Source organism: Saccopteryx leptura, chromosome 3 (assembly GCF_036850995.1).
Source record: "Saccopteryx leptura isolate mSacLep1 chromosome 3, mSacLep1_pri_phased_curated, whole genome shotgun sequence".
NCBI lineage: Eukaryota > Metazoa > Chordata > Mammalia > Chiroptera > Emballonuridae > Saccopteryx > Saccopteryx leptura.
In genome coordinates, this window is record NC_089505.1 from 63,081,530 (window position 1) to 63,107,752 (window position 26,223).

At 52.3% G+C, this 26,223-nt stretch overlaps 2 protein-coding genes across 2 annotated transcripts in view; both read left to right on the top strand.

The window, feature by feature from the left end:
• The window catches only part of CLPTM1 (CLPTM1 regulator of GABA type A receptor forward trafficking), a 48,083-nt gene extending 32,854 nt beyond the window's left edge, over positions 1 to 15,229 (top strand). The window contains exons 6-14 of the mRNA XM_066373670.1: positions 7,980 to 8,065; positions 8,764 to 8,884; positions 9,466 to 9,710; positions 10,380 to 10,473; positions 12,724 to 12,914; positions 13,180 to 13,275; positions 13,594 to 13,729; positions 14,375 to 14,542; positions 14,718 to 15,229. Coding sequence (XP_066229767.1) covers positions 7,980 to 8,065; positions 8,764 to 8,884; positions 9,466 to 9,710; positions 10,380 to 10,473; positions 12,724 to 12,914; positions 13,180 to 13,275; positions 13,594 to 13,729; positions 14,375 to 14,542; positions 14,718 to 15,043 — 1,463 coding nt within the window. The 3' untranslated portion in view covers positions 15,044 to 15,229. The remainder of the gene's footprint in view (positions 1 to 7,979; positions 8,066 to 8,763; positions 8,885 to 9,465; positions 9,711 to 10,379; positions 10,474 to 12,723; positions 12,915 to 13,179; positions 13,276 to 13,593; positions 13,730 to 14,374; positions 14,543 to 14,717) is intronic.
• Positions 15,230 to 20,692: 5,463 nt separating this feature from the next.
• Positions 20,693 to 26,223, top strand: part of RELB (RELB proto-oncogene, NF-kB subunit) — a 39,269-nt gene continuing 33,738 nt past the window's right edge. Inside the window, exons 1-2 of the mRNA XM_066373671.1 lie at positions 20,693 to 20,941; positions 21,844 to 21,891. Coding sequence (XP_066229768.1) covers positions 20,887 to 20,941; positions 21,844 to 21,891 — 103 coding nt within the window. The 5' untranslated portion in view covers positions 20,693 to 20,886. The remainder of the gene's footprint in view (positions 20,942 to 21,843; positions 21,892 to 26,223) is intronic.

Here is a 26,223-nt window from a genome sequence, read left to right on the forward strand (position 1 = left end):
AAACAAATATCTGCATCAGTCAGGGGGCAAAACTGCCATCATCCCCCATTGGTGGACAGTAGTGCTATGGTGCCCTTGAGAAAGATGTGAATGAAGTTGAAGAGAAATCTAAAGAGAAAATTCACTGCTGAGAAACTTTCAGTAGATGGAGTCTCACAGTTGGTGACTTCTCCACTCTGTGGTCCCTAGGGACCACAAGAAATAACTTAGAAGGAGAAAAAGTCATTAGCTTAGAATATGAAGCATACCCACCAATGACCGAAAACCAAGTCAGAAGAATTTGTAATGACGTTACGCAGAAATGGTGTTCCATGGACTTGGCTTAGTTCCAGTGTCAAAAGCACATTATCATTGCTGTGTCCTTGACCCACAGGGCTGATTCTCTCAAGGCTGTTAGCCAGGCCATTGATACTTTAAAAGCCAAGGTGCCCACATACAAGAAGTAACTGCTATGAATTGATACTTCCCCCTCTTTTCGCTCCTCTTTCTCCCTTCTCTTTCTCTAAAAAAAAAAAAAAAATCAATACATAAAATATTTATTTATTTATTTTTTTATTTTTTTTTATTTTTTAAATTTATTTTTATTTTATTTATTCATTTTAGAGAGGAGAGAGAAAGGGAGAAAGAGAGGGAGAGAGAGAGGAGAGGAGCTAGAAGCATCAACTCCCATATGTGCCTTGACCAGGCAAGCCCAGGGTTTTGAACCGGTGACCTCAGCATTTCCAGGTCGACGCTTTATCCACTGCACCACCACAGGTCAGGCTACATAAAATATTTAAAAGCCAAGGTGCCCAGCCCTGGCCAGGTTGCTCATTGGTAGAGTGTCATCCTAGTGCACTGAAGTTGTGGGTTTGATCCCTGCTCAGGGCTCATCCAAGGAAAATCAGTGACAGCTAAATGGAATGACTTGATGCTGCTCTTTCTCTCTCTATGCCTCTCAACCTCTGCCCTATTTCTCTTGCTCTCAAAAAAAAAAAAACACCACAGTACCCATATGGAAAAAAAGAAATGTATAAAGAATCATCATCAGGCCTTGGCTGGGTAGCTCAGTCGGGTTAGAGCATTGGCCCGATATGCCGAGGCTACAGGTTTGATCCCCAGTTAGGGCACATACAAATCAACCAGCGGATGCATAAATAAGTGGAACAACAAATTGATGTTTCTCTCCTTTTCTCTCTAAAGTCAGTGTTTTAAAAAATTAAAAAGAAAAAGAATTGCCATTATCTTGGAAAAGAAAGAATGCTTTTTGTTAACCAATGATGAAATCACTTACATTTTTATTTTTATTTTTTAATTTTATTTTTTAGGTGAGAGGAGGAGAGATAGTAAGGCAGACTCCCATATGCACCCCACCAAGATCCACCCAGCAGCCCCATCTGGGGCCAGTCTTGAGTACCAAGTACCAAGCTATTTTTAATGCATGAGGCTGATATTTGGACCATCTGAGCTCTCCTCAGCACCTGGGGCCACACTGGAACCAGTTGAGCTACTGGCTGTGGGAGGGGAAGAGGGAGACAAGGGGAGAGGGAGAGGAGCAGATGGTCGCTTCTCCTGGGTGCCCTGACCAGGGATCTGACCCGGGAGGTCCATATACCAGACCGATGCTCTATCCACTGAGCCACCAGCCAGAGCCACATTTTTAGGGTGCTAAAATTTTAATTTGGTTAACTTATCTTTTTTTTGTTTTAAGACTTTATTCATTTTAATAAAGCATTATTTATTTATTTATTTATTTATTTATTTATTTACAGAGAGAGGGATAGACAGGAACAGAGAGAGATGAGAAGCATCAATCATTAGTTTTTAGTTGCGCATTGCGACACCTTAGTTGTTCATTGATTGCTTTCTCATACGTGCCTTGACCACGGGCCCTCAGCAGACCGAGTAACCCCTTGCTCGAGCCAGCGACCTTGGGTCCAAGCTGGTGAGCTTTTGCTCAAACCAGATGAGCCCGCGCTCAAGCTGGTGACCTCGGGGTCTCGAACCTGGGTCCTCAGCATCCCAGTCTGACGCTTTATCCACTGCGCCACCGCCTGGTCAGGCAAGACTTTATTCATTTTAGAGAGGACAGAGAGAGAGAAGGGGGAGGAGGAGGAAGCATCAACTCTCATATGTGCCTTGACCAGGCAAGCCCAGCATTCCAGGTCGAAACTTTATCCACTGTACCACCACAGGTCAGGAGGTTAACTTATCTTTTTTTTTTTTTTTTTTTTTTTAATTTTAATTTTTTTTTTACAGAGGCAGAGAGAAAGTCAGAGTGAGGGATAGACAGGGACAGACAGACAGGAACGGAGAGATGAGAAGCATCAATCATTAGTTTTTCGTTGCGCATTGCGACACCTTAGTTGTTCATTGATTGCTTTCTCATATGTGCCTTGACCATGGGCCTTCAGCAGCCCGAGTAACCCCTTGCTGGAGCCAGTGACCTTGGGTCCAAGCTGGTGAATTTTTGCTCAAACCAGATGAGCCCACGCTCAAGCTGCGACCTCGGGGTCTCGAACCTGGGTCCTCTGTATCCCAGTCCAACGCTCTATCCACTGTGCCACCGCCTGGTAAGGCTAACTTATCTTGATCACATTTTAATTTCTCTTCTCCAGAATTTAAGATAGTTTAGGATGAGGTCTTACACTGGAACTAGAGATAGAGGAAAGGCTTTAGGGGAGAAAAATGGAAGAATAATTAAATATGAGAAGAATTGTCAGTGGTAGACAGATTATTCCATGACTAAGTTCTAAATGTAACTGGACTTCACTGAGGGGTGTGTCGCCCCTTCTCACTGACTTTGTCTCAGAACTCACCTCCACCTCCAGAGATGCCATTGTTATCAAGGAAGTGTTATGGGAATGTTGGCAAAACTGGAAGGTATACCAAGTTATTATTTTGTCTTTTTTTTTGACTGATTGATTTTAGAGAGACAGATAGGGGGAGAGAGGGAGAGAAAGAAGCATTCATTTGTTGTCCTACTTAGTTGTATGTTCCTGTATGTGTCCTGACCGGGAATCCAACCTGAAACCTTGGTGTTTCAGGATGACGCTCTAACTGACTGGGCTAACCAGCCAGGGTCTGGACAGTCTTGATATGGTATATTTTTAGAATTTATGTAATTAAAAAATAAGCCAAGGCCCTTGCCAAGTGGCTCAGTGGATAGAGCATCATCCTGGCATGCCGAGGTTGCAGATTTGATCCCTGGTCAGGGCACATACAAGAAGCAACCAATTATGCACAATTAAATGGAACAACTAAGTAGAACAATGAGTTGATGCTTCTCTCTCTCTTCCTTTCCCTTGATCTCTCTCCCTAAACCCCCCCCTCAAATCAGTGGAAAAACAATTTAAAAATAAGCCAAATAAACACATGATTAAAAAACTAAAAGTAGGCCCTGGCCAGTTTGCTCAGTGGTAGAGCATTGGCCCAGTGTGTCCATGTCCAGGGTTTGATTTCCAGTTAGGGCACACAGGAGAAGCGCCCATCTGCTTCTCCACCCCTCCCCCTCCCTCTCTCTTTTCCTTTCTCTTTCTCTCTTTCCCCCCTCCATCAGCCATGGCTTGATTGGTTCCAGCGCATTGGCCCCAGGCGCTGAGGATGGCTCTATAGCAGGGGTCCCCAAACTACGGCCCGCGGGCCACATGCGGCCCCCTGAGGCCATTTATCCGGCCCCCGCCGCACTTCTGGAAGGGGCACCTCTTTCATTGGTGGTCAGTGAGAGGAGCATAGTTCCCATTGAAATACTGGTCAGTTTGTTGATTTAAATTTACTTGTTCTTTATTTTAAATATTGTATTTGTTCCCGTTTTATTTTTTTACTTAAAAATAAGATATGTGCAGTGTGCATAGGGATTTGTTCATAGTTTTTTTTATACTCCGGCCCTCCAACGGTCTGAGGGACAGAGAACTGGCCCCCTATGTAAAAAGTTTGGGGACCCCTGTTCTATAGAGCCTCTGCCTCAGATGCTAAAAGTAGCTTTGTTGCGAGCAACGCCCCAGATGGGGTTGCAGGCTGGATCCTGGTCAGGGCACATGTGAGAGCCTATCTCCCCTCCTCTCACATGGAAAAGAAGAAAATATATATGTATCAAAGGATGCCCTTTTTTTTTTTGTTACCTACACTGGATTAAACAAAAAGTTGGTGACTCAGTGCCCTATGTGTGCTGAGTTCTCTTTTTTATTATTTTTCAATTTAAAAAATGTTTTCCATTGATTTAAAAAAATTTTTTTAATTGATTTTAGCGAGAGAGAAAGGGAGATAGAGTTAAAATAGGAACATTGATCTGTTCCTGTATGTGTCCTGACCAGAAATCAAACTGGCAATCTCTGCACTTCTGGATGACGCTCTGACCAACCAAGCTATCCAGCCAGGGCTCCATTGATTTTTTGAGAGAGAGAGAGAGAGGAAGGAAGGGGGAGAGAGAAAGAAACATTAACTTGGCCCTGGCCGGTTGGCTCAGCGGTAGAGCGTCGGCCTGGCGTGTGGGGGGACCCGGGTTCGATTCCTGGCCAGGGCACATAGGAGAAGCGCCCATTTGCTTCTCCACTCCCCCCTCCTTCCTCTCTGTCTCTCTCTTCCCCTCCCGCAGCCAAGGCTCCATTGGAGCAAAGATGGCCCGGGCGCTGGGGATGGCTCCTGGGCCTCTGCCCCAGGTGCTAGAGTGGCTATGGTCGCGGCAGAGTGACGCCCCGGAGGGGCAGAGCATCGCCCCCTGGTGGGCAGAGCGTTGCCCCTGGTGGGCGTGCCGGGTGGATCCCGGTCGGGCGCATGCGGGAATCTGTCTGTCTCTCCCCGTTTCCAGCTTCAGAAAAAAAAATACAAAAAAAAAAAAAAAAGAAACATTAACTCGTTGTTTCACTTAGTTGTGCACTCATTGATTGTTTCTTGTATGTGCCAACTGGGGATTGAACCTTCAACATCTGGTGTGCTGGGATGATGCTTTATCCACTGAACCCCCCAGCCAGGGCATGAGCATTGTTTTAAGTGAGCATGTTCACAATATATTCTGTTGGTGTTCCACCCACTGCCTTCCGTGCAGCAGGTTCTGCAACTGTGTGGGCATAGGTGAGCTGAGGGGGTGTGGCCTGCAGGGGCCATCCCTAAAGACATGTCCCCACAAATGGGATTTGTCGGAGGCCTAGGGTAGATGTGCCTGATGCCTTAGAGATTGCCTTTAGTGTGACCCAGGTGGGTGACTGCTCGCTTGCATCCCATTTTCCCTCATTGGTGCTAGTATTTTTTGTGTGTGTGTGTGGTTTTTCCCTTGTTGCTGTGTGGTGAGATGGTGCTCACAGTCACTGAGACAGATGTTGGTGTAGTCTGCAAAACAGAGTCTGCAGCTGGTGAACCTGGAAAGCTCACCAGGATCACCCAGGCTTGCCTCACAGCTGGGACTCCTTGGAGCAAGAACTTGGAGCCAGCCATCCAATTCCAGGGCAAAGAATGGGAGTGTGGGAGCAGAGCAGCCCCTTCTCCCCACAGGGCCAGCACTCAGTCCTCTGGAGCAGCGCTGTTCCCTAGAGATGCAGTGCCAGCCACTGAGTTATCTCAAGTTTTCTAGCCTCACCTGGCCTGTGGTGGCGCAGTGGATAAAGTGTTGACCTAGAATGCTGAGGTTGCAGGTTCGAGGCTCTGGGCTTGCCTGGTCAAGGCATATGGGAGTTGATGCTTCCTGCTCCTCCCCCCCCCCCCTACTTTCTCTGTATTTTTCTCTCTCTCTCCTCTCTAAAATGAATAAATAAAATCTCAAAAAGAAATTTTTTTTGTTTTCTAGTGTTCACATTAAAAAAAATTAAACTATAAAATTAACATTAGCTAATAGTTTTATTGACGTCAATATATTGTCATTTCAACATGAAATCCATATAAAGAGTTACCATAAAAAGATTATCCATATAAAGATTATCTTACATTCTTTTTCTTCCTCTGCACTAAGTTTCAAAATCTGGTGTGTTTTGCACTCACAGCACATCTCCGTTTGGATCTGCCACATTGTCAGTGCTCGGTAGCCTCGTGTGGCCAGTGACCACCATCCTGGCTGCTGCACCTCTAGAAGCTTGAACTCTGAGAAAAGGGAACTCTTTCCTCCCCACAGGTCGCCAGGTCCATTTTGTATTATAATTCCATCTGGGTGCTGCCAAGTTGTAGAATGTTCTCCACCTGTGCCAAAGCCTTTCTTCTGTGCCTGCTCCTCCAGGCCCTCTGGGGCCCGGTGGGCACAGCTCCTCCCTTTCCTGGACAGCCTCTCCCAGGTACGGATCAGCAGTGGAGCATGTCCCCCGGAATTGATTCTTCAGGGTGCAAACCCTTGGGTGTTTCTTGCTCCCCCTGGACTTGGGGACAAAGTCTCAAATGCATTAATGACAGAAGTGATGGGATGATATCTTAGTGTTAACAGTAAGAGCAGCAGGCCCTGTTTTTGAACATGAGCTCATGTGTAGAATCCAGATGCCTTGGGCCCTGGTTCTGAGTGGGCGGAAGGGATCTGAGCCATTTGGTTTGTGTGGATGTGACATCCGGGGATGCTCTGTCTGGTGCAGCAGAGAGCCACTTCGCAGTGGTCCTGCCAAGAAGAGATGGGGCTTGTATCCCCGTTCTCCTAAGGAGAGACCAAGGCCCAGGGAAGTGATGTAGCTCACCAGCGGCCCTCAGCTTGTGAGACAGAGCCAGGATATGACTCCAGGGCTCTGCGCTTGGCCAGCTCACTTTCCCATCTCCTAGTCTCTCCCTGGCCCTAGGGAGCAGGCTAGGGAAGTCACAGGAGGGTCACACTGCATTTTGTGCCAGCATAAAAAAGCTGAAATGTACTCAAGTAGAGTGGAGACAGGAAGATCAGGCATAAACAAGCAGCGGCCCCGTCCTCCAGGCAGTCCTGGCATGGCTCAGGACAGGGCAGTGGAGAGCCTGTGGCCAGCATGGCCTCAGCAAGAGGAAATAAGGTCTGCTGGCTGGGAATTCACAGCCCCAGAGTCTTACATTGGTGGTTCTAGGCCATCTCCGGAACTCTGCAGTTTGCCTGTTCACGTTTATGTGTCCCAGCAGTCGTCACTGGGCACTTGCTGGAGGCCCAGGCCGAGCACAGAATACCTCCGTATCCAGAATGGGCCCCTCCCCTCCTGGGTTTACAGACAGGTTGAGGAGACAGACGGCAAACGAACCAGTGGGCAGGTCAGTTGGGGGCAATGATGGAATGTTGTGAAGGAAATGGAGATGGTGAGGAGCATGACTGGATGGCCTCCTTCAGAGAGGTGGGCAGGGAAGCTCTGTGGAGGAGGGACATTTAACCAGGGACTTGATGGGTAAGAAGGAACTAACCAGGAAGATTTCATCCATGGTGGAAACGGGTCAGGGATGGCGCGGCATGACCGAAGGCCCCAGGTTGACTGACACATTTGAGGAGAGTGAAGAGCTGGGCGGGGGAAGGCTGAGTGGTCAGTGAGGCTTGTGAGTACTGAAAGCGCCCTGCTCGGGCAGGGGTGGCTGTCGGGTTTGGAGGGTAGAAGGACAAGATCAGATACCTGGTTTAAAAGAATTGCTGGCTTCCTGGCACAGAGAAGGTCACAGGAGGCTAGGGTGGCCACCAGAAAGCCAGTGAAGAGGTGAATATAGTCATCCAAGAGGGAGTCGCTGGCTGGCTCGGTGTGGGGCCTTTGAGATGGGAGTTGAGTTTGGATTGGAGGCATGTCTTGGAGGGGGCGTCCTCAGGATGGCAAGGTGGAACGGATGCAGCAGTTTCTGGACCAGAAAGTCTCCATGTTTCTGACTCGAGTCATTGGATAGATGTTAGATGTTTGTGTCCAATGAAGATAAAGAAGAGCTGGATGAGATTTGGGAGGGCAGCTCAGGCTTGCCAGGTCACCCCTGTCAGGTGGCGGATGGTGGAGTGGGAGCCAGGAAACCAGTGAACAGCTCTTGGTGGGCAGAGGACTGGGGTCTGGGTCCCCCTGATGCCAGCAGATCTCGTGTTCACCCCTCCCCCTGCTTCCCCTCCACAGTGATCAACAAATACAAGCGCCGGCGGTTTCAGAAAACCAAGAACCTGTTGACAGGAGAGACAGAAGCTGACCCAGAAATGATCAAGGTGAATGAGCAGAGCTCTTGGGTCCTGGGAGTGTCAGGCCTTTGACAGCCTAGCAGCAGCCCGTGTGGGCTCTCCTCTGATGCCACCACTGAGCTGCCGTGGGGGCTCGGCCCAGTCTCCTCATCTCTGACCCCATTTCTCTCTCTGGAAATGGGGTTAAAAAGCGGAGCTACCTCTTAGGGAGTTGGGAGAATTCCAGGTGAGGGTGGGTCCCGTCACTATTCCCACTTTCAGATGGGGAGACTTGCCCGAAGGGTCATAGCCAGGAAATGGCATAGTGGGATTCATACCTAAGCAGTCAGGCCCAGAGCCCAAGCCCGAGCCCAGCAAGGCAGAGTATGGACCAATTATGAGTCTCCAGTAGGAGTTTTTCCTGGATGGGCTGGGGAACTGGGGTGTTAACCTGTGCTGCAAGGTGGTCCCAGTTAGGTGGTCTGTGAGTGGCAGCTGTATGTGGGGCCCCTTTACAGTCTGGTATGTATGGTCCCATGTAGATCTGTAGGCCTAGGTTTTCTGCTGTCAGGTTGGGGGGCCCAGGGCTGTGTGGGGTCTGTAAAGGCTGCATGGGGCTGGCTGGGTTGAGTCCTTGGCCAATGGTCCCTGTGGTGGTTTGCTCTTCTGCTGTCATGATTGTCACGGGAGCCCTCAGGAGGAAGTGAGCAAGTTCCTCTGTGCCCCCCCTCCCCATCTTTCCTCAGAGGGCCGAAGACTATGGGCCTGTAGAGGTGATCTCCCACTGGCACCCCAACATCACCATCAACATCGTGGATGACCACACGCCGTGGGTGAAGGGCAGCGTGCCTCCGCCTCTGGACCAGTGTGAGGCCCCCATCCCCCTTGAGCTCCTGACCAGGCTATTCCCTTGCCTCCTAGGTCTCCCATCTACCCAAATGCCCCTCCCTGCCTTGCCCTGCCCTGCCCCTCCGAGATACTACTGTCCTTTCTTGCACACTCCCAATGAGCCCGGAACTGACCACCCAATGTGCCTAAACCAGTCTGTAGATAAGATTCCGCCAGCCCATGAGCTGTTTCCAAAAAATGTGCATCAGTTCCCGAGTTGAAATTGGGGCAGCACCACTTAGAAACCCAGATGTCTGACTTCTTTGATAAAACCCTGATATGTGGTCATCCTTAGGGCAGCTGTGGGCTGGAGCTGAGCCCTAGTTGTCCACTTCATTTGGGCCTGCTCGGCCCTTCTTCCCCTGTCCCCTTTGCTGAGGTCAGCTGGCCCTTCATCTCCTCATGGCACAGCCAAGAAATGTCCCCTGTCCTCAGTCTCTGTCAGGGGCCCATCCGAATTTTTTACCTTTGTCCTGGAAGTCCTGAGGGGTCTCCCTACTCTCACGGGGGCCCGTGGCTCCAACCTAGGCTAGCAGTGCCTCTGCTCCACGTGCCTACAGATGTGAAGTTCGATGCCGTGAGCGGTGATTACTACCCTATCATCTACTTCAATGACTACTGGAACCTGCAGAAGGACTACTACCCGATCAACGAGAGTCTGGCCAGCCTGCCGCTCCGCGTCTCCTTCTGCCCACTCTCGCTCTGGCGCTGGCAGCTCTACGCCGCCCAGAGCACCAAGTCACCTTGGAACTTCCTGGGGGACGAGCTGTACGAGCAGTCAGACGAGGAGCAGGACTCGGTGAAGGTGAGGTGGGGGTCGGGGCTTCCAGGCACCCTCCTGGCTGCAGGAGAGGAAGGGAAAGTGGAGCAGACTGTCAGCCTGAGACCTCCAGGCAGTGCTCCCCTGACAGGTTTCACAACCTGTCAGGTGCCTTCCCCACCTTCAGCCCTGGCTGATGCTGAGGATCCCACCTCCAAGGCTCCCGTGGTTCCTTTCACAGCTCTCTGTTTCCTTGACCAGGCCCTTGGGGTCTGGACTCCTCCCTACTCCTGTGTCATAGCCTGACTTTCTGACGCTGCTCCTTGTCGCTGTGTCCTTGAAGATCTCCTAAGGACCCCATCTTTCTCTGCCTGTGTCTGTGTTGTTCAGATTCAGCTGTGCTTGCCTGGAGCTGCTTCCCGTGTTGGGCTTCCTTTCCTCACCCCAACTGTCCCTTCATCCCCCTGTCGCTGTGCCTCTCTCCCCGTCGCTGTCTCCCTTTCTCTCTGCCTCACTTGCCCGCCTCTCCATGCCCACCTGTCCATCTCTGGCCAGTGTGCACACTTCCTCTCTGGGCAGCCCCAGGGGTCAGGTCTGTGCGCAGATTCTTCAGGGGATCCAGGAGGAGAGGGTCGGCTAATAAGGGTGCTGCTGCTCAGCCCGCAGCGAGGGCACAGTTGCGCTCACAGGCATCTTCCCCGCCCTCACTTCTAGGTTGCCCTCCTAGAGACCAACCCCTACCTACTGGCGCTCACCATCATTGTGTCCATCGTCCATAGTGTCTTTGAGTTCCTGGCCTTCAAGAACGGTAGGGGTGGGGCCCTGGGGCCTACAAGGGGCCTTGGGAAACTGGAGGTGGGAGGGTGCCCAGTAGGGGGTTAGGGTCTGCCCTCTCCCGCTTTTCCCTCCTTCCCCATAGTTCCTCTTCCTCCCTCGCTTCTCTCAGCCCCTCTCTCCAGAGGCCTAGTGACCTGGCAAGCATGATGGCCCCAAAACTCCCAGCCCAGAAACTCCCATAGTCCGTTGGGTGTGGTGCTGGGGGAGGGGCAGGGCCGGGGAACTCCACGGCCCGGAGCAGGGAAGCCCCAGGGCGGCTCCTGTCACCCTGCTTAGCAGGCTGCGGGCTGGGGAAGGCCACCCGAGTGGGAAGGTTGGACAGCCCAGTCCCCAGGAGGTCCCCATGTTCCAAAGGCCAACGGTGGTGGTGGCCGGGGTTTGAGGGCTCTCATTAGTTAGCTCATTGAGTCCTCAGCCACAGCCCCGTGAGGAAGCCTGTCGTTACCACCACACTTGTGGCGAGGCAGCAAAGGCTGAGGGAAGTTCGATAACGTGCCTGAGTCACACAGCTCCCAGTTGGCAGAGCCAGGATTTGGACCCAGGCACCTTGCTCCAGCACCCACGTCCATCGTCCCCTAGGCCCTGCTGGCCACTGTGTCCCTTCCCAGAGAGCCCCAGGGTGCAGAAGGCCTGCTGCTCTGCTGCTGGGAGTGGCCGTGGTCATAAATACTGTGGTTATTAAGACAATATTGCTGTAACTAAGAGTTATATCGGGGTCAGGAACATTTTGCTGAGAGAGCTATGAATGCCCCATATGGGGAAGGGCCCCATATTTTAAAATATAATTCCGTGAGAGCCATACAATGACCCATGTATGTTATGCATTATCCAATAAAAATTTGTTGTCCCGGAGGACAGCTGTGATTGGCTCCAGCTGTGATGAGCGGTAGGAAATGGATTATAATACATGAGAATGTTTTATATTTTTAACGTTATTATATTTTTATTAAAGATTTGTCTGCGAGCCAGATGCAGCCATCAAAAGAGCCACATCTGGCTCACAAGCCATAGGTTCCTGACCCCTGAGTTATATTCTAGAAGATTATAACATCAGACCTGAACAGTGGGCGCCGACCCCTGGCAGGGGAGTGTAGGCTGTGGAGTGTGGAGCACTAACTAACTGTGTCTGGGTGGTGCCCGCTCACAGACACTCCTGACGGAGCTGGGCTGGCGGGGGTGCTCTTTTCCTGATAAAAAATGAAGGCGCAGAGGGGTGGTCACTCACCCAAGGTAAAGCAGGGGTGTAGGCCTTGGATGAGCCCAGCTTTACACCCTTGCTTGCTGCTTGCCTGGTCTGGGACAGGACGGGGATGTCCTCACCCCCACCAGAACCCCAGCTCCAGACCCATTCTCCCTGGTCAGGATTTGGAGATTTTTGTGAATGTCCCCTTTAAGTCTCAGGGTCTGATGGGGGAGGGGAAGCCTGCTGAGTGTTTGTGCTGGAGCTCCTGAACCAGAACCAGAGCAGGTTGGCCGGCTGGCCGGGGCTCTCAGCCCGCACTCACTGAGTGCACGCTGGCCCTGGCCGTGTGTGGCCGCGGGCCTAGCTTCGCCTCTGTAAAACAGGCATTGTCGTGGGCGGCCTCCTGTGGCTGCAGGTATTAAACTCGCAACCCAGGCAGGGCCAGATGGTCCTGTTATCCATAATTGGCCAACAGAGAGACCGGGGCTCAGAGTGGGCTGACTTGGGCCCTGCGGGTTGGGTCCAGGAACAGCACTGGAAGGATCTCCTGTTGGAGACCAGAGCCCTGGGCCCTTGTTTGTTATCTAGGTGCATCTGGGCTACTTCCCTCATGGTTCAGGGTGGTGGGCTGAAGGAGATGGATTTGAAGCATGTGGCTCAGGTCTCGTGTCACAAAGACCTGCTTTCTGGCCAGATTCTGCTAGGCCAGGCTGTGAGGCTTCAGGGAAGTGGCTTCTCTGACCAGCCCTTAGCACCTGGCTCATGGTGAGCACTTGGGACGTGGCAGCAGTCACTGTCAACTAATCGAGGGACTACATTCCGGGGAAGGGGGTGTCAGATTTGAGGTCTGCAGAGGTCCTGCCTGCCCAGTGCTCCAGGTGGCACCTGAGAAGCAGAGGTTCTTTATGAAAGGGAGGGTCATGTATGCCCCTCCGCCTTGGGTGACCCAGCATCTGCCCTGGATCTGAGGAGGGTGGGACCTGAGGGTGCCACAGGAAGGACTTGACTTCCTGGCTTCCCCCCAACTCCTGTGCTCAGATATCCAGTTCTGGAACAGCCGGCAGTCTCTGGAGGGCCTGTCCGTGCGCTCTGTCTTCTTTGGAGTTTTCCAGTCATTCGTGGTCCTCCTCTATATCTTGGACAATGAGACCAACTTTGTGGTCCAGGTCAGCGTCTTCATCGGGGTCCTCATTGACCTCTGGAAGATCACCAAGGTCATGGATGTCCGGGTAAGGCTGAGCTGCCATGCTCTTTTGGGGGCTGCCAGGGTTTGGGAGGTGGATTATCTGGTCAGCCAGACCCTGGAGCTGGCCCCCGGGTGTTTCCCAATGCGCCTGCTGCACTCCCAGGACCAAGGGGATTTTTGCACCAGGGGATTTTTCAGGTCATGTGGGGCAGGGGAACTGGGAACCATGGGGAAGGGCAGAGGCTAGAACAGGCATGGGGGTCAGGAGCCAGCACAGCAACTGACCACGGCCCCCTCCCTGTTCGCAGCTGGACCGGCAGCACAAGGTGGCAGGACTCTTTCCCCGCCCAACCTTCAAAGACAAGTCCACATATGTTGAGTCCTCGACCAAAGTATATGATGATGTGAGTATCCCCCACAGTGGGTCATGGGGAGGGTTTCCAAACTGCACATACTCCTGGGGTATGAGAGGACGGGCAGGGGTGGGGATAACAGGGCCTCTGCCTGCTGACTGATGGGCCTATACTTTATGGCCTGTGTCACATCCTCTAGAGTCACCCACCTGCCATGTACATTTCCTGTCTGAATCCAAAGTTCCCAGGGCCACCTGGAAATTCCCTTAGATGGGCTTGCCAGACCAGGTGTGGGTGGGTGAGGACCGGATCAGGAGTGCCAGGTGGGGCCCAAGGAGCTGAGTCCCTACCCCACCCTGTGCCCCACAGATGGCGTTTCGGTACTTATCATGGATCCTCTTCCCACTCCTGGGCTGCTACGCTGTCTATAGCCTTCTGTACCTGGAGCACAAGGGCTGGTACTCCTGGGTGCTCAGCATGCTCTACGGCTTCTTGCTGACGTTTGGTGAGCAGCTCTCCAGCTTGCATTCCAGTTCCCAGTTCGCACTCCAGTTAGGGCAGGCGCTCGGCAGGTGTTCCGCCCCACACTGGGCCATGCCAGCAACCCAGCAGTGGGGCAGATCAAGTCAGCCTGGCTCCACCCGGTCCTCCCAGCACTCAGGGTCCGGTGTGGGAGCCAGACCCATCCCCAGACAAGGACAATTAGGGTAGGCGGGGGTGGCACATGGGGAGCCTCACAGGGTTGGCTTGTCCAGTATGGGGGTCAGGGATGGCTTCCTGGAGACAATGAACAGTGCATTTAAGTCCTCGTCCTCAGGAACCCACACAGTAAACAACCAGGTGATTGACAGCATGTGATGGGTGCTGGGAAGGGGTCAGGGTGAGGGGTGCACATTAGGTGGTGATCAGGGAGACCTATCTCTGAAAACATGGCATGAAACAGGTGTGAAAGATGCCAAAGGAGGGAGCTGAGCTGTCCAAAGGCCCTGAGGTAGGATGTGCTTCAGGGATTGGAAGCAGCAGGGAAGCCATTGTGGCTGGAGTAGAGTGAGTGAAGGGAGGGAGCTTGGAAGTGAGATCAAAGAGGTCAAGGATCAGGATGTCCCTTCTTCTGCTCACGGGTGTCCCCTCATCACCACCACCACGACAGGCTTCATCACCATGACACCCCAGCTCTTCATCAACTACAAGCTCAAGTCTGTGGCCCATCTGCCCTGGCGCATGCTCACCTACAAGGCTCTCAACACCTTCATTGATGACCTGTTTGCCTTTGTGATCAAGATGCCTGTTATGTACCGGATCGGCTGCCTGCGGGACGGTGAGGCCCGGCAGGCGGGTGGGCCGATAGGCTCCTATTGGAGCTAGGCATGCACAGGAAGGACTCAGGAGCCTGGGCTAAGGGTGGTGCAGGGCCACCCCCCCCCACACCTGATGGTGGGCTAGGTGGGTGCCTTGCCCTCACACTGCCCCCCCCACACCCCCCTCACGTCTAGATGTGGTCTTCTTCATCTACCTCTACCAACGGTGGATCTACCGCGTCGACCCCACTCGGGTGAATGAGTTTGGCATGAGCGGCGAGGCCCCGACAGCAGCAGCCCCCCTGGCCGAGGCCCCGACAGCAGCAGCCCCCCTGGCCGAGGCTCCGACAGCAACAGGGGCCCTCCTGTCCCTAACCACTCCGGACCCTGCCACAGTCACAGTTGCCGCCAGGAAGGAGGCCTCTGCACCCCTGTCTGCCAAGTCCACACAGGGGGCCAGCTCCACCACTGAGCCCCAGGAAGTCCCTCCAAAGCCAGCAGAGGACAAGAAAAGGGATTAACTAACTGTTCCTGGTCCTTGTTGTCCACTCTGGCTCCTGGTGACCACCACCCCTGCCAACCTGGGCCCCTTGCCTCCCCTCCCTATTGCCCTTTCCCTGGACATACAGGGCTGAGGCGGCGGGAGGCCCTTCTTGGGCCAGGGCCCAGCGCATGGTGTGGGGGCTGGGGCACGCCAGGGCACATGGTTTGTGGAGGCGCCATCTGTCTGTCCCCATGTTTTAGCCATCTTGCCCCGCCAGCCCAGCGCCATTGAGAATCATGGTGAAGCCGACGGAGCACTGCTGAGGGGGGGAGCCAGGCAGGGGAGAGGCCAGGGCCCCTCTGTGGGATGCCCATAGCCATCCATCATCTTGTCCCTCATCCCCTGACCAGCCCCCTCCCAAACCGCCGCCCTTTAACACAGTCTGGATTTAATAAATTCATGTGGGTGTTTAACTTAAACTCAACAACCCCCCTTGTGCCTGCCTGCCTTCGTCACCTTGGAGAGCAGGTATGGCTGGCTCTCCCAGGTCTGGGAAGGAGACCTTGCAGGGTGCAAGGCACGGTCAAGTGAGAACAGGGACCCTCTTGGGTAGGCCTCTTTCTCACCCTTCTCCGCCTCCCAGCAACCCTCTGATGGGTTTCCATAACTGTCCCCATTTTACAGATGGGGAAGCTGCTTGCTGTGACCTTGCTGCATCTGTGCTCTTACCCATGAGGCTGTACCTGGACGGCTGAGGCTCGGTGTTGTGTCTGTGCCTACTGTCTCCAGGCTTCGAGCCGCAAGGCAGGGCAGGAGCCCAGGCCTGCCTCATGAACAGACACCTACTGCCTGATCCGTTTTCTCCAGGCTTCCTTCTTCAGCAGTCCTGGGACCCTGGACGTGGGATCCCCCTTCTCTGAACTTACAAGCCTGCCTTCTGGGGTTGCAGCAGGGATATGGGGTGATTCCTTGTGCAGAGTGATGCGTAGCTATAGTGCTTGGAGCCATTGGAGTGTCCCCAGCATAGCCAAGGCTGCTGGAGCCAAGAACCCAGCTCGATTTTTTTTTAAAGATTTTATTTACTGCCTGACCAGGCAGTGGCGCAGTGGATAGAGCATTGGACTGGGATGTGGAGGACCCAGGTTCAAGACCCTGAGGTCGCCAGCTTGAGCGCGGGCTCATCTGGTTTGAGCAAGGCTCACCAGCTTGAGCCCAAGGTTGCTGGTTTGAGCAAGGGGTCACTCAGTCTGCTATAGCCCCCCGGTCAAGGCACATATGAGAAATCAATCAATGAACAACTAAGGAACCGCAACAAAGAATTGATGTCTCATCTCTCCCTTCCTGTCTGTCCCTCTGACTCCCTGTCTCTGCCACACACACACACACACACACACACTCATACAAAAAGATTTTATTTACTGATTTTTACAGCGTGGGGTAGGGGAGTGAGAAGGAATTGCTTCACTCTAGCTCTTCATTGCTTGCTTGGCATATATCCCTTGACTGAGCAAGCCCTGGGTTTCGAACCAGTGACCTCAGTGTTCCAGGTTGGTGCTACCCACTGCACCACTACAGATCAGGCCCAGCCAACTCTCAGTGCGTGGCTCGTGTGCTTCCCAACAAGATGCTGGGGCTATTCACCTATTTTATAGGTGAGGAGACAGACCTTTGGGCATCCCTGTACTCAGTGGGACTGGAACCCATGTTCCCAGATTTACATTTAGAGGGTGGTCGCATCAGCATTGTGGGGAGAGGAAGCCTGGGGCTGAGGACTATAGCTTGTTCCCTGAGGCTTCATCTGCCACCCTACCCTGCAGAGCCAGGCAGAGAATCCTTGAGGTCCCAGGAGATGGTGTGCTCAGAGTGCCATACGTGCACAGTACTACCATCTCCTCCACCCCTCAGGTGGTCACAGCCCAGACTCCCATGCTCTGCATACACCATTCTATGGTGCCCAGTGTCCTAGGAGGAAGCCCACCTCCGCAGCAGGGCTCTGTGGTGCTCCAAGGAACCCCAGGGGGCATGGGCTGTCAGGCCACCACAACCCACCAGCCTCATCTCTGGCTGCTGCCACAGCCACACAGCCAGTCTTTGGCAGAGCCCATTAGCTTTACCCCACAGTTGCTGAGGAGTCTCACCACTTCCACTAAGACCACTTGGTCAGGATCCTTCTTGCCTTTTGGGGTCCCTACCCAGCTTTCTCCCGAATGCTCTATTCCTCTCATTCATTCTCCGTCCAGTAGCCAGAGAACTTTCTAAAGCACAAACCTGACCCTCCCCATCCTGTACTCAGAACCTACCATGGCTCCCCAGTACCCTTGGAGAAGAGCCTCTTGGGGACAGATCTAGGGCTGTATTGGTCACTGTCATGTCCTTGGCACCAGCAAGGCACTTTTGCTGTGTGTTTGCACAGTCCTGACTTTTATAGACATGCACACATCCAAAAGTGTGGACATGATATGGGGCCCACACTGACACTGTTGGAGAGACTGACATAACCAGTCAACAAATGTGCCTTGAGCTCCTCCTCTGGACATTGCCCTGAGCTGGGGGAGTTCTGTGTACACAGCAGGGACAAAGACAGCCCAAGCCCAGCCCACAGAAATCCCCAGCTGAGGATTTCTGACATTTCCTTTTACTTATCTAACAGTTGTGAGGCCTGACATTTGCAAGGGGCAGAGACTTATCAGGTGGGCTTCCAGCCCTATAATAGGAGCCACTACAAGTGTTGTATGTGGTTTAAGTTTAACACTCATGTCCCCATCACCTTACAGACCATTGCTGTACCCTTATGTCCATTACTCCAGTAGTCTCCACTCTAGCCTTCTTGCTGTCCCTTGAATATACCATGTGTGTTCTTACCGCAGGGCCTTTGCACTTGTCATTCCATATGCCTTAAATACTCTTCCCTAGATATCCACATGGATCCTTCACTGTTTCAGCTTTGTTCAAATGTCATCCCAGACCCTCCCTCAACTTGTGATTCCAAATAGTACCCTCCAAAGTTAATTCACATGTCCTGCTTTATTCTGTAATACTGCTGCCACCAGCACCAGACATATATTTGTCTGTTTTCCATCTGTCTCCCTGACTTGGGTTTCAGTGCCATGGTGGGAGGGGCTTTTGTCTTTTGTGTCCATGCTGTGTCCCCAGCCTTTGGAACACTTGACTGGCACCATTACACAGTGTGTATTAAATCTGTAAGTCAAAATGTTCACAAGAGCAGCTGAGAAATCCAGAGAAATTTCAGAAGTTTGTCCAGGGTTTCATAAAGTAATGTGACACAAGTTTTAGAACACAAAGTGCTTAGAACAGTGCCCTGCACATTTAAGAGCTATGCCAAGTATTAGTATCTTATATAATCGTCACAATCATCCTATTATTAGGCCCATTTTATAGATAGGGCTCAGTGATGAAGTCGGTTGCCCTTGGTCACACAGCTGATAGGTGGAAGACCTAGGATTTGAACCCAGGCAGTCATTTAGGACCCTAAATCATATAGCTCCCTTGCAATGCCCTTGTATGTAGACTACAGCTTGCAGGCCAAATCCAGCCTTTTCAGCTTTTGTGTAATTTTTAAATGGTTAGAAAAGTTCAAGAATATTTCACATGAAAATTAAAATTCAAATTTCAGTATCCGGCCCTGGCCAGTTGGCTCAGTGGTAGAGCGTCGGCCTGACGTATGGAGGTCCCAGGTTCAATTCCGGCCAGGGCACACAGGAGAGGCGCCCATTTGCTTCTCCACCCCTCCCCCTCTCCTTCCTCTCTGTCTCTCTCTTCCCCTCCCGCAGCTAAGGCTCCATTGGAGCAAAAGATGGCCCGGGCGCTGGGGATGGCTCCTTGGCCTCTGCCCCAGGCGCTAGAGTGGCTCTGGTTCGGACAGCGACGCCCCCTGGTGGGCGTGCCGGGTGGATCCCGGTCGGGCGCATGCGGAAGTCTGGCTGCGTCCCCGTTTCCGGCTTCAGAAAAATACAACAAAAAAATTTTCAGTATCCATAATGCTTTGTTTTTTTTTGTTTTTTTTTTAGTATCCATACTGTTTTATTGGAGCAGCCCCAGTCTATTCTGTACTGTCTGGCTGATTATACGCTATGGCAGAGTAGAGCATTGAAATGACTGACTGGCTGTCAAAAACTAAAGACTGCCTGACCAGGCGGTGGTTCAGTGGATAGAGCGTCGGACTGGATGCAGAGGACCCAGGTTTGAGACCCCGAGGTCGCCAGCTTGAGCACAGGCTCATCTGGTTTGAGCAAAGCTCACCAGCTTGGACCCAAGGTCACTGGCTTGAGCAAGGGGTTACTCGGTCTGCTGAAGGCCTGCGGTCAAGGCACATATGAGAAAGCAATCAATGGACAACTAAGGTGTCGCAACGAAAAACTGATGATTGATGCTTCTCATCTCTCTCCGTTCCTGTCTGTCCCTATCTATCCCTCTCTCTGACTCTCTCCCTCTGTCTCTGTAAAAAAAAAAACCCAAAAAACAAAAAACTAAAGCCTGACATATTGGCTATCTGGCCCTTTGCAGTTTTTAGAAAGTTTTTAGACAGCTCAATATTTTGCTATCTAGCACTAGTGCTCCAACTTATACTTACATCCACATCACCCGAAGGACTAGAGGCCACACTGAGAACTGCTGTACACTTATTCTGCCTCTCAGGAGCAGGAACCAGGCCTGGCTTGGTTCGTGCTGTGTCCCAGTGCGTGCAGGCTCGGACACAGGGCAGGTTCTCAGTAAGCGTACGTCCATTAATGAATCGATGAGCCTGTAGGCCACGGAGATAAGAGGAACGCTTAAATTTTACACAAGCAAACAACATTCTGTGTTCAGGGTGCCAAGCATCCAAGTTGGAGCCTAGTGGTCACCAAGTCATTCTAACGGACAGGGAAGACTATGATCTAATTAATGGCTGCCCCTCCTTGAGTCTCAGTCTCTGCAAGAATCCTAATTCTATCACATGCCTCTGATGTGAGTGTGAGGTATGAACAATCTGTGAGGTACTCAGGCACTTTGTTCAAGGGCCAGGCATACAGCTCAGGGCACTGTCATCGAGTTACTTACTGGGCCTTGGAACTTGAAGTGTTCTGGGCTATCAAGAAACTTGAAGGGGCTGTGAGGAGGAATACAACGTCCATCCATTCATTCAATAATTCATTGGATACCTACTGTGTTCCAGGCGCTGTTTCCGGAGCTAGGGATACTACAGCAAGGAGCAAAACGGGCAAATCCTAGAGCTGACATTCTAGCTTTAAACGTTTAAGTATCTTCACTCCTGATTTACAATTGATGTAAATGAGGCATAGAACAACCATGGAGGTTTCCTAAAGATCATTATTATCAATGACAACTTTAGAGCCCTGGCAACCTCCTGATCCCAAAGCTTCCCTTCCACCCGGGAAAATAACAGGTTCAAGTCCCTGGGGCCAGGGAAGCTCAGTTTCCCGACTTGCTCCATGGGTCGGGGTGAATGGTCTAAGCAGGCCTCAATTGGATCCGCCAGAGCAATTGCCAGAAGCGCCGGCCCCTCCCAAGCGCCCAACCTCCTCTTCCCGACCAGCCCCGCCCCCGGTACCACGTGACGCGTGGGGGTTTTCCCATTCCCCTTGAGTGACGTCACGACAGAGTGAGAGCCAATGGACGCGCAGGCCGGCAGCGCCGGGGAATTCCGCCGCCCCGCCCCCGCCCGCCGCTCGCCCGGCCCGGCCCGCCGCCCCCCGCAGCCCCGGGCGCCTCGCGTCCTGCCCGGCCTGCGGCCCTAGCCGCTGCGCCTCTCGCCCGACCCGCGATCGTCCGCCGGACCGTGCCCCTTGGCCTCCCGGCCTGCCCTCGTGTGTATTTTGGTCTAGGCCGGGTTCCGGGCTGTCCGTCCCCCCTGGTCGAACCATGCCGAGTCGCCGCGTCGCCAGACAGTCCGCTGCGTCGGAGCTGGGGGCCTTGGGTAAGCGGGGCCGGGATTCAGGAGAGGAATCTGGGGTGGGTCCGGTGATGCGAAGGTTCAGGAGTTGCCACCGGCGTCTAGGGGTTTTGTGGGGAGAGTGTGAGGATTCAGGAGACACTGTATTAGAGGGAAGGGAGGAGGCAGAGGATGGTGACGGGGTCTGGCCCAAGGTAAGAGAGAGGCGTCCCACTACGGAGTGAAGAGGGGGCGGGGCCTGACCCTGAGGCAAAGAAGGGGGCGGGGCCTGACTCGGAGAAGGAAGAGCGGGACCTGTCCCAGAGGGTGGGGCGGGGCCAGACTCAGAAAGGGCAAAAATGGAGGGGCCAGGCTCACAGCAAGGGCGGAGCCTGGCCAAGAGAGCGAGGAGAGGGCGGGACTTAACTCAAAGAAGGAAACTGGGTCCGACTCAGAGTAAGGGGTGGGGCCTGGGGATAGCGGGGATGAGAGCAGACTCCGAAGGAAGGGGCCTGACTCCGGTGGCGAGAAGAGGGAAGGCCTGTTTGGAAAGAAGGGAGGGAGGGGCCTTACTCAGAGAAGCAAGAGTGAAGGGCGTTTGCCTCGGAGAGGAGGTGGCAGGGTCTGAGAAGAGAGAAGGCTTGACACGAAAAAGGTGAAGGGGTAGAATCTGATCCCGAGAGAAGGAAGAGCTTGGCTATCCTAACCGAGGCTGAGAAGGACTCCTTTAGGCCGGACCTTAAGGGAAAGAAGAAGAGGGGCCTGAGTGTGATGAGAGAATGGTTGAATGACAGAAACTTAGGAATCTATTCACAAGTAACTGAAGGAGGCAAGACCATAACTGAGCGAAGGGTGAGGAAGGGGCGGGCCAGGAGAGGAAGAAGGTGGGGCTTGGCAGATTCTGTGAGATCTACATCATCTTCTGAGATTTACCTCCCTCTCTGCAGGGTCCCCGGACCTCTCCTCGCTCTCGCTGACTGTTTCCAGGACCACGGGTGAGCAGCCCTCCACAGTTCCTGACCACAAGCACACTCAGGACAGGGGAGGGGGGGATCCAGTGGGCACACCCTCTGTGTGGGGGTTTCGCGGAGGTCCACCACAGCTTTCCTTGACGGTGTCCTTCGCTGCTCCTCTAGATGGGGGTTCCAGATGCCCCTACTTCCCTGCTGATTAGGAGCTGGACAGGTAAAACTAAGCACTTATTCACACACTAAGAAGAGTTCTCTGGAGAGATTCACATGGTAGTACAGAGGGTGATGACCATCATGGGCTTTGGGGCCGAGGTTTACATGTTGGTGTTTACATGTGTGTGACATCCATCCCCAACTGTGCAAATGCCTGCAAATCACTTCCCCTCTCTGGGCGGCACTGTTTCCCACCTGTAATACGTACATACTATCAGTGCTTCCTTCTTTTAAGACGATTGACAGGATTCAATAAGTTGATACAGATAAACTTTCAAAGTAGTAGCTGTACAGTAAAGACTCAATACAGTAAAGACTCAATAAGTGTTAACTACTAGTAGTGTAATAATAATAACAATTTTTTTTCCCCTAAACTAAATCATTGTTTACTTTTGGAAAGCATGTCTGCCAGTTTGGGTTGACACCTTTGGCCTCCACAAGGCTGAGGACCGAGGACAGACCAATTTTTTTTTTTTTTTTTTTTTTTTTTTTACAGGGACAGAGAGAGAGTCAGAGAGAGGGATAGATAGGGACAGACAGACAGGAATGGAGAGAAATGAGAAGCATCAATCATCAGTTTTTTGTTGGGACTCCTTAGTTGTTCATTGATTGCTTTCTTATATGTGCCTTGACCGTGGGCCTTCAGCAGACCGAGTAACCCCTTGCTTGAGCCATCGACCTTGGGTCCAAGTTGGTGAGCTTTGCTCAAGCCAGATGAGCCTGCACTCAAGTTGGCGACCTCGGAGTCTCAAACCTGGGTCCTTCCGCATCCCAGTCCAATGCTTTATCCACTGCGCCACTGCCTGATCAGGCATGGACAGACCAATTTTTATAATTTTTTTTAGAGAGAGAGAGAGACAAAAAGGGAGCTGAGAAGCATCAACTCAGTTGCAGCACTTTTTTCAGTTTTTATCGATTGCTTCTCATACGTGCCGGCGGCTACAGCAGAGCCAGTGAGCAAGTGACCCTTGCTCAAGCCATCAAGCGACCTTGGGCTTCAAGCCAGTGACCATGGGGTCATGTCTATAATCCTACTCTCAAGCCAGCGACCCTGCATTCAAGCTGGTGAGCCTGTGCTCAAGCCAGCGACATTGGGGTTTTTTTTTTTTTGTTTTTTGTTTTTTTTCATTTTTCTGAAGCTGGAAACAGGGAGAGACAGTCAGACAGACTCCCGCATGCGCCCGACCGGGATCCACCCGGCACGCCCACCATGGGGCTGCGCTCTGCCCACCGGGGGCGATGCTCTGCCCATCCTGGGCGTCGCCATATTGCGACCAGAGCCACTCTAGCGCCTGGGGCAGAGGCCAAGGACCCATCCCCAGCGCCCGGGCCATCTTTGCTCCAATGGAGCCTTGGCTGCGGGAGGGGAAGAGAGAGACAGAGAGCAAAGCGCGGCGGAGGGGTGGAGAAGCAAATGGGCGCTTCTCCTGTGTGCCCTGGCCGGGAATCGAACCCGGGTCCTCCGCACGCTAGGCCGACGCTCTACCGCTGAGCCAACCGGCCAGGGCGACATTGGGGTTTTGAACCTCCGTGTGCCAGGTCGATGCTCCATCCACTATGCCACCACCAGTCAGGCCAGACCAATTATTATTATATTATTATTAGGCAGTCTGTAACAGCAGTTCTTAAACCTTTGTGTGCATCAGAGTCACCCTCAGAGCTTCTTAAAACAGATTATTGGGCCCCACCTCCAGATTTTCTGATTCAGTTAGGCCTAGGATATCAAATTTATGTTTCCTGCAAGTTCCCAAGAGATGCTGAGGAACAACTCATCTATCAGGTCCCTCGGCTGTACCATCCGAAGTTCAGTGCTGCCCATGGAGATGCAGAATAACAGCCAACTGAAACATCTTCTCTCATTAATATGCTGAGATTTGGAGGGCAGGGATGAGTCCTGTCACCATGGAAACTCAGCATCCCCTCCCCCCAGTGGGCTGGGTCTGAGCCTCTCTGGAAGTAGTCTTGAGATGGACCCCAGAAGTGCTGGCCTACCTGTGGGAGAGGCTCTGCAGGTTCTCTAACAGACCTGTGAGTTTGGGTGGCGGTGAGTGGTAGGAGATAGCACTGGGGACAAGTACCACCCAAGCACTGGTTCTGTGCAGGAACAAGACTGAAAATGTTTTGGCCTGAGACCTTGATCTTTGATTTCAATTGAGAATAATTTCTGATCTTATCCATTCAATAAATATTTATTGAGTTCCTGTTCTGTACCTGGCCCTGTGCTGGGCAGTGCTGGCGACTCAGCAGTGACTGGAACAGCCTTGGCTCTGCCCTCATGGAATTCCCTATCTAGACACATAAACAATAAATTAAAAGTGGGATTATAAAGCGTGAGAAAGGTTATGGAGAAATCTTGGGGTTGCCTGACCAGGTGGTGGCACAGTGGATAGAGCATCGACCTGGGACATTGAGGACCCAGGTTTGAAATACTGAGGTTACCAGCTTGAGCTCGGGCTCACCACGTTGAGTGTGGGATCATAGACGTGACCCCATGGTCGCTGGCTTGAGCCCAAGGTCGCTGGCTTGAGCAAGGGGTCACTGGCTCAGCTCATCTCTCTCCCTGTCTGTCTATCTCTCTCTAAAAAAAAAAAGAAAAGAAAAGAAATCTTGGGATCAGTGCTGTCTCACAGCAGGCTGAGAGAGAACTACTGAGGTAGAGTGGGAGGGAAAATTTCCCTTGTTTTGATGGGACAGACACATACCGTGTCCTGGGTATACAGTGGGGATGGGGCAGACATGTTCCTTACTTTGTGGTGCTGAGTCTACAGGACACAGATATGCATTGTAGTAGCATAAGGTCATGTCAGATCCTGATCAGTTCCATGTAAATGATAAAACGGGGTCACCTAGACCCCTCCCCCTCTCCTTCCTCTCTGTCTCTCTCTTCCCCTCCCGCAGCGAGGCTCCATTGGAGCAGAGATGGCCCGGGCGCTGGGGATGGCTCCTTGGCCTCTGCCCCAGGCGCTGGAGTGGCTCTGGTCGCAACAGAGCGATGCCCCGAGGGGCAGAGCATCGCCCCCTGGTGGGCAGAGCGTCGCTCCCTGGTGGGCGTGCCAAGTGGATCCTGGTCGGGCGCATGCGGGAGACTGTCTGTCTCTCCCCGTTTCCAGCTTCAGAAAAATACAAAAAAAAAAAAAAGAAAGAAAGAAACGGGGTCACCTAATTGTGACTGTAGTGGGGGTTATGGGGACTATCTTGGATACAGTGGTCAGGGAAGACCGATCTAGGAGATGATTTGGGCAGGGACTTGAAAGAAGAGGAGGAGGCCATGCAAAAAACTTGAGGAAGAACATTTTGTCACAGACCAGTCAGTACAAAGGCCCTGAGGTAGAAAAGCCATAGCTTGCTTTCTGGTCTACTGTGGCCCATCCTGACTGCCCCTGGATGGCAGCAAGTCTGTATGGGAGGTTGGGGGTGTGTGTGCGGGGTGTTGTTTTAGCTGAGCCCTGATAAGGGAAGGAAGTTTGCAATATTTCCTGGCTGAAAAAGAATTTTATTTTTATTTTTTTATTTTTTTTACAGGGACAGAGAGAGTCAGATAGAGGTATAGATAGGGACAGACAGACAGGAATGGAGAGAGATTAGAAGCATCAATCATCAGGTTTTTGTTGTGACACCTTAGTTATTCATTGATTGCTCTCTCATATGTGCCTTGACTGCGGGCCTTCAGCAGACTGAGTAACCCCTTGCTCGAGCCAGTGGCCTTGGGTCCAAGCTGGTGAGCTTTTTGCTCAAGCCAGATGAGCCCGCACTCAAGCTGGCAACCTCAGGGTCTCGAACCTGGGTCCTTCTGCATCCCAGTCCGACACTCTATCCACTGCACCACCGCCTGGTCAGGCTGAAAAAGAATTTTAAATAAAAATAAAATTAGTTAAGCTTTATGGAGGGCCTAAAATGGTCAGACCCTGTTCTAAGCAATTTCCCTTGTGATTTTGAATCCTTACATTAATGAGGATTAATGAGCTCAGACCTCATTTTATAGAGAAGGAGGCTCAGAGAGGTCAAGCTACTTAACCCAGGCCACACAGCCAGTGAGTGACAGCTGGGATTCAAACAAACATCTGTGTGACTCCACACGTCATGATCTGAGACCATGTCTTCTAACATCCCCATTTTATAGACATACCAACTGAGGCCTAGAGA